General features: G+C 42.3%; 1 protein-coding gene across 1 annotated transcript; it reads left to right on the top strand.

Moving 5' to 3' along the window:
• The first annotated feature begins 487 nt into the window (after positions 1 to 487).
• LOC311131675 (mitochondrial fission 1 protein-like) lies at positions 488 to 6302 on the top strand. The gene is made up of 5 exons (XM_084164788.1): positions 488 to 554; positions 3221 to 3353; positions 5134 to 5210; positions 5403 to 5508; positions 5855 to 6302. The coding sequence occupies exons 1-5, from the start codon at positions 510 to 512 to the stop codon at positions 5959 to 5961; spliced, it is 468 nt and encodes a 155-aa protein (XP_084020914.1). The 5' UTR covers positions 488 to 509; the 3' UTR covers positions 5962 to 6302.
• The last annotated feature ends 6287 nt before the right edge of the window (positions 6303 to 12589 follow it).

Raw genomic sequence — 12589 nt, 5'->3', positions numbered from 1 at the left:
TTGAGGGTTTGAATGGTGCACCTGAAGAGTCCATTGTGGTGGATAGGCCTTTGCTGCAGGGGTTGACTTTCACCAGCAGGATCCTGACATTTTAAAGGTTAAGAAGGTGGACTTTGTGGCCTTTATAGCTATGGTGATAAATGGCACTGCCAAGGTGGAGAGAAGGTCCAGGAAGATCGAAGTCATTGTGGATGCGGCGGAGCGGTTCCTGGGGCTGAAAGATTTCTCGGGGAAGGAGTTACATGGAATATTGTCACAAGCCGTACCACCCTCTCAGGCACTACAGCCTGAGAAGGGAGATATTGAGATTTGAAAGAAGGAAGAAGTGGGAGTTTTTTTTTGTCAATGTACTATTTTTATTTGGGTGGATTGTTAGTTTCCCTATTATGTATGGATTTCTTTTTACTTTGTTTTGGTTTCAACCTATCCAGTTGATGGCGGCAATACACCTTTTATGGTTGTAGGATGCCATAAAACCCACAGAAGAAGAAGAAGTTGCTTCCGGAAACATGGAGGCTGTTGTGAGTGAATTGGTAGCTCCCGAAGATCTTTTGGTAGGTTAACGTTTTATAATTCTCTTGATTTATAACAGGGCTGTGGTCATGTTTAGACAAAACGGTGTCGGAGATACCCAGCGTGCCAGCTACACTTGTTAATATTTGATCAAACGTTTACAACAGTTTAGGTGTAGAAGTGAAACATATGCTAGCTAACGTTATCTAGCCATATTGCTGCTAGCTAGCTAACGTTAGCTGTCATTCCTTACACATCACTTACACTAGCAGCGTTCTGTTGGGTAATTTTGCCTAACTACACAGTATACAAATATGTATGAAGCCTTTTAATTGCTATTTCAATCCAACGAAAAGTTGAAAAGCCAAGTGTTCAGCGCATTGTTGTGTTTTTAATATTGCATCTTGAATGATGTTCGACTAATTGGCTTGTCTGCACAACACTCGTGACCATGACGCATCATGAGACTGCATTACTGTAGCTACTGTACTGTTAACATCATCACCATCAAACTTCCATTGCTAAAGGTTCCACATTATTCTAAAAAGGTTTAATTATGACAGGAATACAGTCTTGAAGTATGCCACAACAATTGAGATTGTTTATTCTCACTGCCTTCAGTAAATTCACCAGTAAATTTCAACAAGCATTTTGCTATGGCTGGCCATGCTTTCCACCTGGCTACTACACCAGCCACCAGCTCTGCACCCTCCGCTGCAACTTGCCCTTGCCCCCCCCGCTTCTCCTTTACACAAATTCAGACAGCTGATGTTCTGAAAGAGATGAAAAATCTGGACCCCTACAAATCATCTGGGCTAGACAATCTTTCTAAAATTAGCCGCCGAAATTGTCGCAATCCCTATTACTAGCCTGTTCAACCTCTCTTTCGTAACGTCTGAGATCCCCAGAGATTGGAAAGCTGCCGCTGTCATCCCCCTCTTCAAAGGGGGTGACACTCTAGATCCAAACTGTTACAGACCTATATCCATCCTGCCCTGCCTTTCAAAAGTTTTTGAAAGCCAAGTTAACAAACAGATCACCGACCATTTTGAATCCCACCGTACCTTCTCCGCTATGCAATCCGGTTTCCGAGCTAGTCATGGGTGCACCTCAGCCACGCTCAAGGTCCTAAACGATATTATAACCACGATCGATAAAAGACAGTACTGCGCAGCCGTCTTCATCGACCTAGCCAAGGCTTTCGACTCTGTCAATCACCGCATTCTTATTGGCAGACTAAATAGCTTTGGTTTCTCAAATGACTGCCTCGCCTGGTTCACCAACTACTTCTCAGATAGATTTCAATGTGTCAAATCAGAGGGCCTGTTGTCTGGACCTCTGGCAGTCTCTATGGGGGTGCCACAGGGTTCAATTCTCGGGCCGACTCTATTCTCTGTGTATATCAATGATGTTGCTCTTGCTGCTGGTGACGCTCGGATCCACCTCTATACGGACGACACCATTTTGTATACATCTGGCCCTTCATTGGACACTGTTAACAAACCTCCAAACGAGCTTCAACGCCATACAACACTCCTTCCTTAGCTTCCAACTGCTCTTAAACACTAGTAAAACTAAATGCATGCTCTTCAACCGAACGCTGCTTGCACCCGCCCACCCGACTAGAATCACTACTCTCGGCGGGTCTGACCTAGAGTATGTGGACAACTACAAATACCTAGGTGTCTGGTTAGACTGTAAACTCTCCTTCCAGACTTACATTAAGCATCTCCAATCAAAAGTTAGATCTAGAATCGGCTTCCTATTTCGCAACAAAGCCTCCTTCACTCATGCTGCCAAACATGCCCTTGTAAAACTGACTATCCTACCGATCCTTGACTTCGGCGACGTCATTTACAAAATAGCCTCCAACACTCTACTCAGCAAATTAGATGTAGTCTATCACAGTGCCATCCGTTTTGTCACCAAAGCCCCATATACTATCCACCATTGTGACCTGTACGCTCTTGTTGGCTGGCCCTCACTACATATCCGTCGCCAAACCCACTGGCTCCAGGTCATCTATAAATCACTGCTAGGCAAATCCCAGTCTTATCTTAGCTCACTGGTCACCATAGCAACACCCACCCGTAGTCTGCGCTCCAGCAGGTATATCTCACTGGTCATCCCCAAAGCCAACACCTCCTTTGGCCGCCATTCCTTCCAGTTCTCTGCTGTCAATGACTGGAACAAACTGCAAAAATCTCTGAAGCTGGAGACTCTTATCTCCCTCACTAACTTTAAGCATCAGTTGTCAGAGCACCTTACCGATCACTACACCTGTACACAGCCCATCTGAAATTAGCCCACCCAACTACCTCATCCCCATATTGTTATTTATTTTGCTAATTTGCACCCCAGTATCTCTATTTGCACATCATCTATCCTATCATTCCAGTGTTAATACGAAATTGTAACTATCTTGCACTATGGCCTATTTATTGCCTTACCTCCATAATTTACTACATTCGCACACACTGTATATATATTTTCTGTTGTATTTTTGACTATGTTTTGTTTACCCCATATGTAACTGTCTTGTTTTTATCACAATGCTTTGCTTTATCTTGGCCAGGTCGCAGTTGTAAATGAGAACTTGTTCTCAACTGGCTTACCTGGTTAAATAAAGGTGAAAAAAATAATAAAGGCCATCAACACCCTGAACCCACTAAAGGTACCCATATTTGTTCTGTTTTTTGACCATCAGAAATTTGAGAAGAAGTACAACGCTGAATTGGTGAAGGGGGGCGTATCGAAGGAGACCAAGTTTGAATATGCATGGTGTCTGATCCGAAGCAAGTATTCAGACGACATCAAGAAAGGAATCGTATTGCTGGAAGGTGGGTAGCCTACAGTATTTCTGTACTCAGAAGATAATGAGATATCCTTACAAATGCCTCTCATAAAATAGCGATGTACAGTGCCTTCGGAAAGTATTCAGACCCCTTGACTCTTTCCACATTTTGTTATGTTACAGCCTTATTCTAAAATGGATTAAATAAAAACAAATCCTCAGAAATCTACACACAATACCCCATAATGACAAAGCAAAAACAGGTTTTTAGAAATGTATGCAAATGAATAAAAAATATAAAAACAAATACCTTATTTACATAAGTATTCAGACCCTTTGCTATGAGGCTTGAAATTGAGCTCAGGTGCATCCTGTTTCCATTGATCATCCTTGAGATGTTTCTACAACTTGATTGGAGTCCACCTGTGGTAAATTCATTTGATTGGACATGATTTTTGGAAAGGCACACACCTGTCTATATAATTTCCCACATTTGACAGTGCATCTCAGAGCAAAAACCAAGCCACGAGGTCGAAGGAATTGTCCGTAGAGCTCCGGGACAGGATTGTGTCGAGGCGCAGATCTGGAGAAGGGTACCAAAACATTTCTGCAGCATTGAAGATCCCCAAGAAAACAGTGGCCTCCATCATTCTTAAATGGAAGAAGTTTGGAACCACCAAGACTCTTCCTAGAGCTGGCCGCCCGGCCAAACTGAGCAATCGGGGGAGAAGGGCCTTGGTCAGGGACGTGACCAAGAACCCGATGGTCACTCTGAAAGAGCTCCAGAGTTCCTCTGTGGAGATGAGAGAACCTTCCAGAAGGACAACCATCTCTGCTGCACTCCACCATTCAGGCCTTTATCGTAGAGTGGTCAGACGGAAGCCACTCCTCAGTAAAAGGCACATGACAGCTCGCTTGGAGTTTGCCAATAGGCATCTAAAGACTCTCAGACCATGAGAAACAAGATTCTCTGATCTGATGAAATCAAGATTGAACTCTTCGGCCTGAATGCCAATCGTCACTTCTGGAGGAAACCTGGCACCATCCCTACGGTGAAGCTTGGTGGTGGCAGCATCATGCTGTGGGGATGTTTTTCAGTGGCAGGGACTGGAAGACTAGTCAGGATCGAGGCAAAGATGAATGGAGCAAAGTACAGAGAGATCCTTGATGAAAACCTGCTCCACAGTGCTCAGGACCTCAGACTGGGGCAAAGGTTCACCTTCCAACAGGATAACGACCCTAAGCACACACCTGAGCACATAGACAAGACAATGCAGGAGTGGCTTCGGGACAAATCTCTGAATGCCCTTGAGTGGCCCAGCCAGAGCCCTGACATGAACCTGATCAAAGAGAGACCTGAAAATAGCTGTGGAGCGACGCTCCCCATCCAACCTGACAGAGCTTGAGAAGATCTGCAGAGAAGAATTGGAGAAACTCTCCAAATACAGGTGTGCCAAGCTTGTAGCGTCATACCCAAGAAGACTCAAGGCTGTAATCACTGCCAAAGGTGCTTCAACAAAGTACTGAGTAAAGGGTCTGAATACTTATGTAAATGTGATACTTTTTATTTTTAATAAATTAGCAAAAATTGGGTGTTGTGTGTAGATTTTATGAGAAAAAAAACAATTGAATCAATTTTAGACTTAACCTACCAAAATGTGGAAAAAGTCAAGGGGTCTGAATACTTTCCGAAGGCACTGTACATGAGTGATTGGATTTCCATCTTTTTGGAATGAAATGCTGACATAATGCAACGTAAAATGCATTGGCCTACTTAACCCGCCTATAATAATGTTACTGGGACTGTTGCTCAATTTGTTTTATAGAGCTGGTTGACAAGGGATCAAAGGACGATGCCAGAGACTTCCTGTTCTACCTAGCTGTGGCCAACTACAAACTTAAGGTGACGTTCACTCTACTACTATATTACCCCCAGGTTTTAAGAGTTAACTTATTGTAATGAAATAGATTACTCTGTCTCCCATCTCTCTTGAGTTGATTGCGGAAGATATCATTGCACCTCTTACTCAATTGTATCTCTCTCTCTCTCACTCCATCTCTCTCTATCGCTCCATATATCTCTTTATCAGCACAGGATTATGAGAAAGCGCTGAAGTACATCCGCACTCTCCTGAAGAATGAACCTGGGAACAAACAAGCCTTGGAGCTGGAAAAGCTCATAGACAAGGCTCTAAAGAAAGGTCAGTGGCGAAGAACAGGGAGCATATATGAAGGCTGGGTCTCAACAGGGAGTATCCCCCCCCCCCCCCCCCATAAAAAAAAATTAAAAAAAAATAGGGTGGTTGTCCAACTGCCTATCATATGTTGAATGCACCAGTTTGTAAGTCGCTCTGGATAAGAGCGTCTGCTAAATGACTTAAATGTAAAAAATCTATCAAGGCTGTGTCGCAATAGTTCTAATTTGAATCATTTCCTTGTCTCCTTTCCTCCATGATCACTGATGTGGCAGGACATGATGGTAGAAGCTGGATAGGTATAAGTAAAAGGGCAATGTTAGTGTTTTGACGTTCACTTTTTTCCACACAGATGGCTTGGTCGGCATGGCGATCGTCGGGGGAATCGGCCTGGGCGTGGCCGGATTAGCAGGCCTCATCGGATTGGCTGTGTCAAAGGGTCATGGTCCAAGGTCCTAATATGGAGTGGGGAGGGCCTTAGCTTTACTAACACACCTCAAAGAAAGACTGACGACACGCATTCTCTAAACTTCTCCCCCATAACAAATTCAACTAAGGTTGGAAATGGCTGGCGTTTCCAAAGACGAGAACATCTCCCAAAAACACTTCACTCATATTGTCCATGGAATAATGTTTGGATATTGGTTTCTGATAATAGCCTTCATTTCACTTAAATTGTCTTTGTATTTTAACAGGTGTTTTGATTCCAGTGAATTTGACAATGTATATTCATACAGCAGTATATTGTGCAATTTGTTTTCTTCCATATTATACTTTGTAAATAAAGTTGATGAAACATGTAGCTGAATGGAATGTCATTTCTTGACTTACTGCCCTCAGTATGTTAATTAGCATGCCTCCTGAGCAAATAATTTCCAAGTTAGCATTTAAGCATGTGGTGGATTTTGTAATTGACTTCTTTATAAAAGTGCAATGTTACTTCAATTATTATTGGTGTCTGCATCATTCATTTAGAAAGAGAAAGCATTGTTGTTTAGGGAAGTGTCTTAGTTTTAGAGGTAAGTGTCAAAGCCGGTAGCAGTGACTCTATTGTGTGGTGTAGTTGGTCAGAATTAGGCAGCTGTGATGTGGGTCACTCATATTGCCCACAGGGGGCATCCTATCTTAGTGATGCAAGTTGATGTTTACTGGAAGTAAAAATTGGCTATATTGTAAAAATTCATGAAAACAAAAAATAGCTTTTTGGTCTTCATTTAAGGTTAGGCATTAGGGTTATCAGTGTTGTTAGGGTTATGTTTAAAATCAGATTGTATTACTTGGCTGTGTGCAGCTAGTGGCCACTCTACAGAGCTGCCTCCAGAACAAGATTAATGATGAAAATTGCTAACCTGCCTTAGGGATAGGGTCAATATGAATACCCAGACAGTGCAAGAGAGTAGAGCAGCCCTTAGGAAAAATCATTAATTTGTCTTTAATTTGCAGTGTAGATTCAAGAAAACATGTAAAAAGAACAGTATTTATCCACAATATAACACCATTTACTCAAGTAATCATAGTAAAAGGATACTAACAGATCATTGTTTTGTATCTGGTGTAATGTAATACATCAAAATACCAAGACTTTTCAGCTTTTGATTGTAAATAAATTCATTTGAAGTTGTGTATGGTTTCTTAATGTACACATTTGGAATGCACAATCGGAGATAAGGTCCATCATTGTCATAATCCTTGCAGATTTTCAGTGTTAACCAACCACACATGCGAGTCACTTTGTTGTGTTTTGAATTGTTGTAAATGATGAACAGGATGGAAGGAAATGAATAGCTAGTACGCATGCCCTGGTGTAGTTTTCCATCTCATGAGCCATGCGTGAACAATGTTGGTAGAGCCATCTCCCAGTCTGTTCAATCTATCAAAGTCATTCTCTAAAGGGATTGTCTATTGATCGACCAAAGTCCAGTTTGCACTCCTCAACCCTCTCTGACCTGCTCATTGTTTTCACACGTCTGACATTATCTTTACTTTTGATGTGCATGAGCCAGTGTTGCGTTCATTATGGCAAACCATAGCAAAAAGTTTTTAAACAGAAAACAAAAACGAGCATTTCTTACTAGTTCAGGTAGCCTACTCCAGGTAGCCCTAGTTCATGTAGCCCCTCCCTGTTTCAGTTCATTTTCTTCTGTTTGGTGCTGAAAATGAATCATAGAAGGCATTTAGCCAGGCAAGTTTTCTCTGTCTGACTGAAACTACAGTATATGTCTGATCGTGAACCAGTATATATTTTAGTACCTGTGCTTATGTGCATGTTTTTCTCTTATCGGTACAGTATAACGATGCAGTCATATACTGTAGTTTCAGTCAGACAGAGAAAACGTGAATGGCTAAATGCCTTCTATGCTCGCTTCGAGGCAATCAACACTGAACCATGCATGAGAACACCAGCAGTTCCGGACGACTGTGTGATCACGCTCTCTGTAGCCAATGTGAGTAAGAACTTTAAACAGGTTAACATCCACAAGGCCGCAGGTCCAGACGGATTACCAGGATGTGTACTGTGCTGACCAGCTGGCAAGTGTTTTCACTGACATTTTCAATCTCTCCTTGACCCAGTCTGTAATACTCACATGTTTCAAGCAAACCACCATAGTCCCGGTGCCCAAGAACGCCAAGGTAACCTGCCTAAATGACTACCACCCCATAGCACTCACATCTGTTGCCATGAAATGCTTTGAAAGGCTGTTCCTGGCTCACAACGCCATCATCTCAGACACGCTGGACCCACTCCAATTCGCATACCGCCCCAAAAGATCCACAGATGACGCAATCTCTATTGCACTCCACACAGCCCTTTCCAACCTGGACAAGAGGAACACCTGTGTGAGAATGCTGTTCATTGCCTACAGCTCGGCGTTCAACACCATAGTGCCCTCCAAGGTCATCACTAAGTTAAGGACCCTGGGACTGAACACCTCCCTCTGCAACTGGATCCTAGACTTCCTGACGGGCCACCCCCAGGTGGTGAGAGTAGGCAACAACACATTCGCCGTGCTGACCCTCAACACGGGGGAACCCTCAGGGGTGCATGCTCAGTCCTCTACTGTACTCCCTGTTCACCCACGACTGCGTGGCCACGCATGACTCCAACACCATCATTAAGTTTGCCGACGACACGACGGTGGTAGGCCTGATCACCGACGACGATGAGACAGCCTATAGGGAGGAGGTCAGAGACAGTATGGTGCCAGGACAACAATCTCTCCCTCAACGTGACCAAGACAAAGGAGCTGATTGTGGACTACAGGAAAAGGAGGGGCGAGCACGCCCCCATTCACATCGTTGGGGCTGTTGTGGAGTGGGTTGAGAGTTTCAAGTTCTTTGGTGTCCACATCACTAAGGACCTATCACGGGCCAAACACACCAAGACAGTCGTGAAGAGGGCACGCAAATGCCTATTCCCCCTCAGGAGGCTGAAAAGATTTGGCATGGGACCTCAAATCCTCAAAAGGTTATACAGCTGCACCATCGAGTGCATCCTGACTGATTGCATCACCGCTTGGTATGGCAACTGCTCGGCATCCGATCGCAAGGCGCTACAGTGGGTCGTGCGTACAGCCCAGTACATCACTGGGGCTAAGCTTTCTGCCATCCAGGACCTCTATACCAGGCGGTGTCAGAGGAAGATCCTAACGATTGTCAAAGACTCCAGCCACCCAAGTCATAGACTGTTCTCTCTGCTACCGCACGGCATGCAGTACCGGAAAGACAAATCTGGGACCAAAAGGCTCCTTAACAGCTTCTACCCCCAAGCCATAATACTGCTGAACAGTTAAATAGCCTACCCGGACTATTTGCATTGACCCCCTTATTTTATTAGTATTTATTATTATTTTTTGCACTGACTCTCTTGCACAGGCTCGTTGTACACTCACTGGACTCTAACCACACACTCACACATACTACACTGACATTCCAACACACACACGGACACACACAAAAAACACACACACATGCATATTGACGCCACACACACACACAAACACATACATTCACATTCCTTTACACTCTTCACATACTCGCTACTCTGTTTATTATCTATGCATAGTCACTTTACCCCTACGTACATGTACATATTACCTGAATTACCTCGACAAACCTGTACCCCTGCACGTTGACTCGGTACTGGTACCCCTTGTATATAGCCTCATTATTGTTATTTTATTGTGTTACTATTTTTCCTTTAGTTTATTTAGCAAATGTTTCTTACTTTTACAAAACTCTGCATTGTTGGTTAAGGGTTTTTAAGTAAGCATTTCATGGTAAAGTAGTATTCGGCGCATGTGACAAATAACATTTGATTTGGCTGTTCACTGACCTAGTTCAGTTTGGTGTCCAGAATGGATTCACTCACTGTGGATATACTTTTACAACAGGAAGGTTTAAAGATTATGGATTATAGGTTATTACTTATGCAGGCTTTATCAGCTGAGAGTGACGATAGCTAGCTACTCATTAACTCTTCAACACGACCGAAACTCACCATGAAAAAGCATCGGGTCGAATAATTTCCCATTGTCCATTATACCAGAGTAACTACCAGGGTAATTTATCAGATTACTGGCACCCACACATCCTGTATACACACACTCTTCTAAGCAGTGCTGTTATTGGAATGGTACTAGACAGGTTTTTTATTTTAACCTATTACACCAAGGACATCACAAGGATCCATCAAATAGTCCAAATGTTATGAAATATTACAGCTATAAAACGAATAATTTAAAACCACTCAGATACAGTACTTAGTGCCTAATTGATACCTAGCTGGAGTGAAATTAACATAGACCTGTGGGTCCCAACACTGAAACACTGGTCTAGACCAGGGCTTGTGAGAGGTGAGTCCTAAGTTATGAGAATACATCTATAATCACACACTATTTCTTCTTAATTTGGGTCGTTGAGGATGATTTGGGTCACGGGAGGACGGTCAATTTCTCAATTGGGTCTCAAGGTGAAAAAGTACTTTAAAAAACCTGGTCTAGACTAACTTTAACTCTACATCTATGCCCAACCAACCCCTAGCTCGCAGCTTTAGCCAGTGCACTTGCAGAGTAATCCCATTTTAATGATGACACCCTTCCATGAAAAATCAAATTAAAAAGTAGTTTTCACAGTAAAAGTCATAACAACATGAAGAAGTAATGGTTCGGACAACAGCTCAGAAGCCATGCTGTAGCAGAGGGAGACATAATCCAATTTAAAACAAGCAAACACATTTGTGAAAACTACATGGAAGGACAATAGGAGGGCCTTTAAAATCGCTCCAGAAGAACACACTGAGTGAGACAAGGCAGTGGTGCCACAGGCTGCACCCTCCCTGGAAATATGTGTACATTTTTCATGAAGTGTCAGGAACGGTCATTACGAAAAGAGATAAAAGTCTGGTTAACAAATAGATTTTAGTGTTGGAACAGTGAAACGACTAATGCATTTGTGTCATCCAATAAGTGAAACACAACACAACACAACACCACCCAGTGAATATCATATGAAGGGTGCATGCTTTATATATTTGAACTGGGTCGTTGTCTCACTATTTAAGGCTGCATCTCAATAGTCTGCGGCTACCTTTCTTTATCTTCTCATCTCCTCTTCTTCATCTGAACTGATTTGAAAACAAAGGACAGGTGAAAGTGATACAGATGCCTGTTGTTATACATTGTTTTTTTATCTGTCCAGTTCTTTCATGTCAGTAAATGAGAGAGAAAGCTTCTTTAGAGTATTGAGGTACTACCTAGTAAATGTAGTCTAGCCTATACCATGCTAGCTCTGTTGTCCGCCTGCACCTGAGTTCACTTGCTCTGAAAACGAGAGATGAAAGATGTTTTATACACAGTCATAAACGTCTCATTTTATGGGTGGCCATGTTTACCAAAGCCTACTTTTATGGCTCCCTCTGCCACATCATGACTTCTGAGCTGTTGTCCGAACCATTAGTTCTTCATGTTGTTATGACTTTCACTGTGAATTTTTTTTTATTGAAGGGTGTGTAACTTTCCCTAACTCTTTACAGGTATTTGTCATCATTAAAATGTGATTACTCTGCAAGTGTAAAATAAAAAACCTGTCTATTACCATTTCAATAACGGCACTGCTTAGAAGAGTGTGTGTATACAGGATGTGTGGGTGCCAGTAATCTGATAAATTACTCTGGTATAATGGACAATGGAGAAACTAAGTTGGATTTCCCGTCAAACTGATATAGAAATCTAAATGCCCTTCTCTGTAGTTTGTTTAGAAAATGCTTATATTAGCGATTGGTGGCAGTGGCTAATTTAACAAAACCAAATTGTGGATTGCAGTCTCTCCTTGTCCATCAAGGTAATTAAATTAAGGCTGATATTTTCCCACTAATTGGTATTTTGACCGATTCACATGCGCCAAATACTAAAGGTGTAGGCCTTACCATGAAATGCTTACTTACGATCCCTTAACCAACTTTTTATCCTCATACTTCAACCCCCTGTCACTGAATCAGGTTAAGGATTTACATTGTTCTGAATGGGCATATTAGTGGGGGTCTGGGTTCCAGTGGGGATCTGGGTTCCAGGAAGTGAGTGACTATGTTACACTTACAATAACCATGCAACAGATGGTAGCCTATGTGAGTTGGGAGTGTTACTTGGAACTGGGCAGTTTTAGTGGGATGGTAAATGTGTCAGTTGACCTTGTGTCAGTTGGCCTTGAAGCAATGAAATTTACGACCTAAACAAATATAACTTGAGAAACACATTTTGGCCAGATCTCCTGTCATCACTTTAAAACACAAATTTATAACACCTGACTCTTGGCCCAGTAAGGAGTTTGTCAGCATCAACATCACGTTGCCTGTGTTCTTTAGTGGACCTGGCATAGGTCAACATGCAATGATGCAGAAACTGAATTTTATATTGAAACAATATGAATAGGCTATGTATCAAATTAAGAATAAGGAGAAATAAATTGTATCACAAGAGAATACATATTTTGGAAGTAATGTTGGACAATGTAATATCTCAATGTCTACATTAGTACAACCATTATAATATGTTCAATTATTTATTTCCTAAAAATAAATGTAGGCTAAGTC

Source organism: Coregonus lavaretus, assembly GCF_964263955.1.
Source record: "Coregonus lavaretus genome assembly, chromosome: 7".
NCBI lineage: Eukaryota > Metazoa > Chordata > Actinopteri > Salmoniformes > Salmonidae > Coregonus > Coregonus lavaretus.
This window is presented reverse-complemented; position numbering and strand designations above follow the sequence as displayed.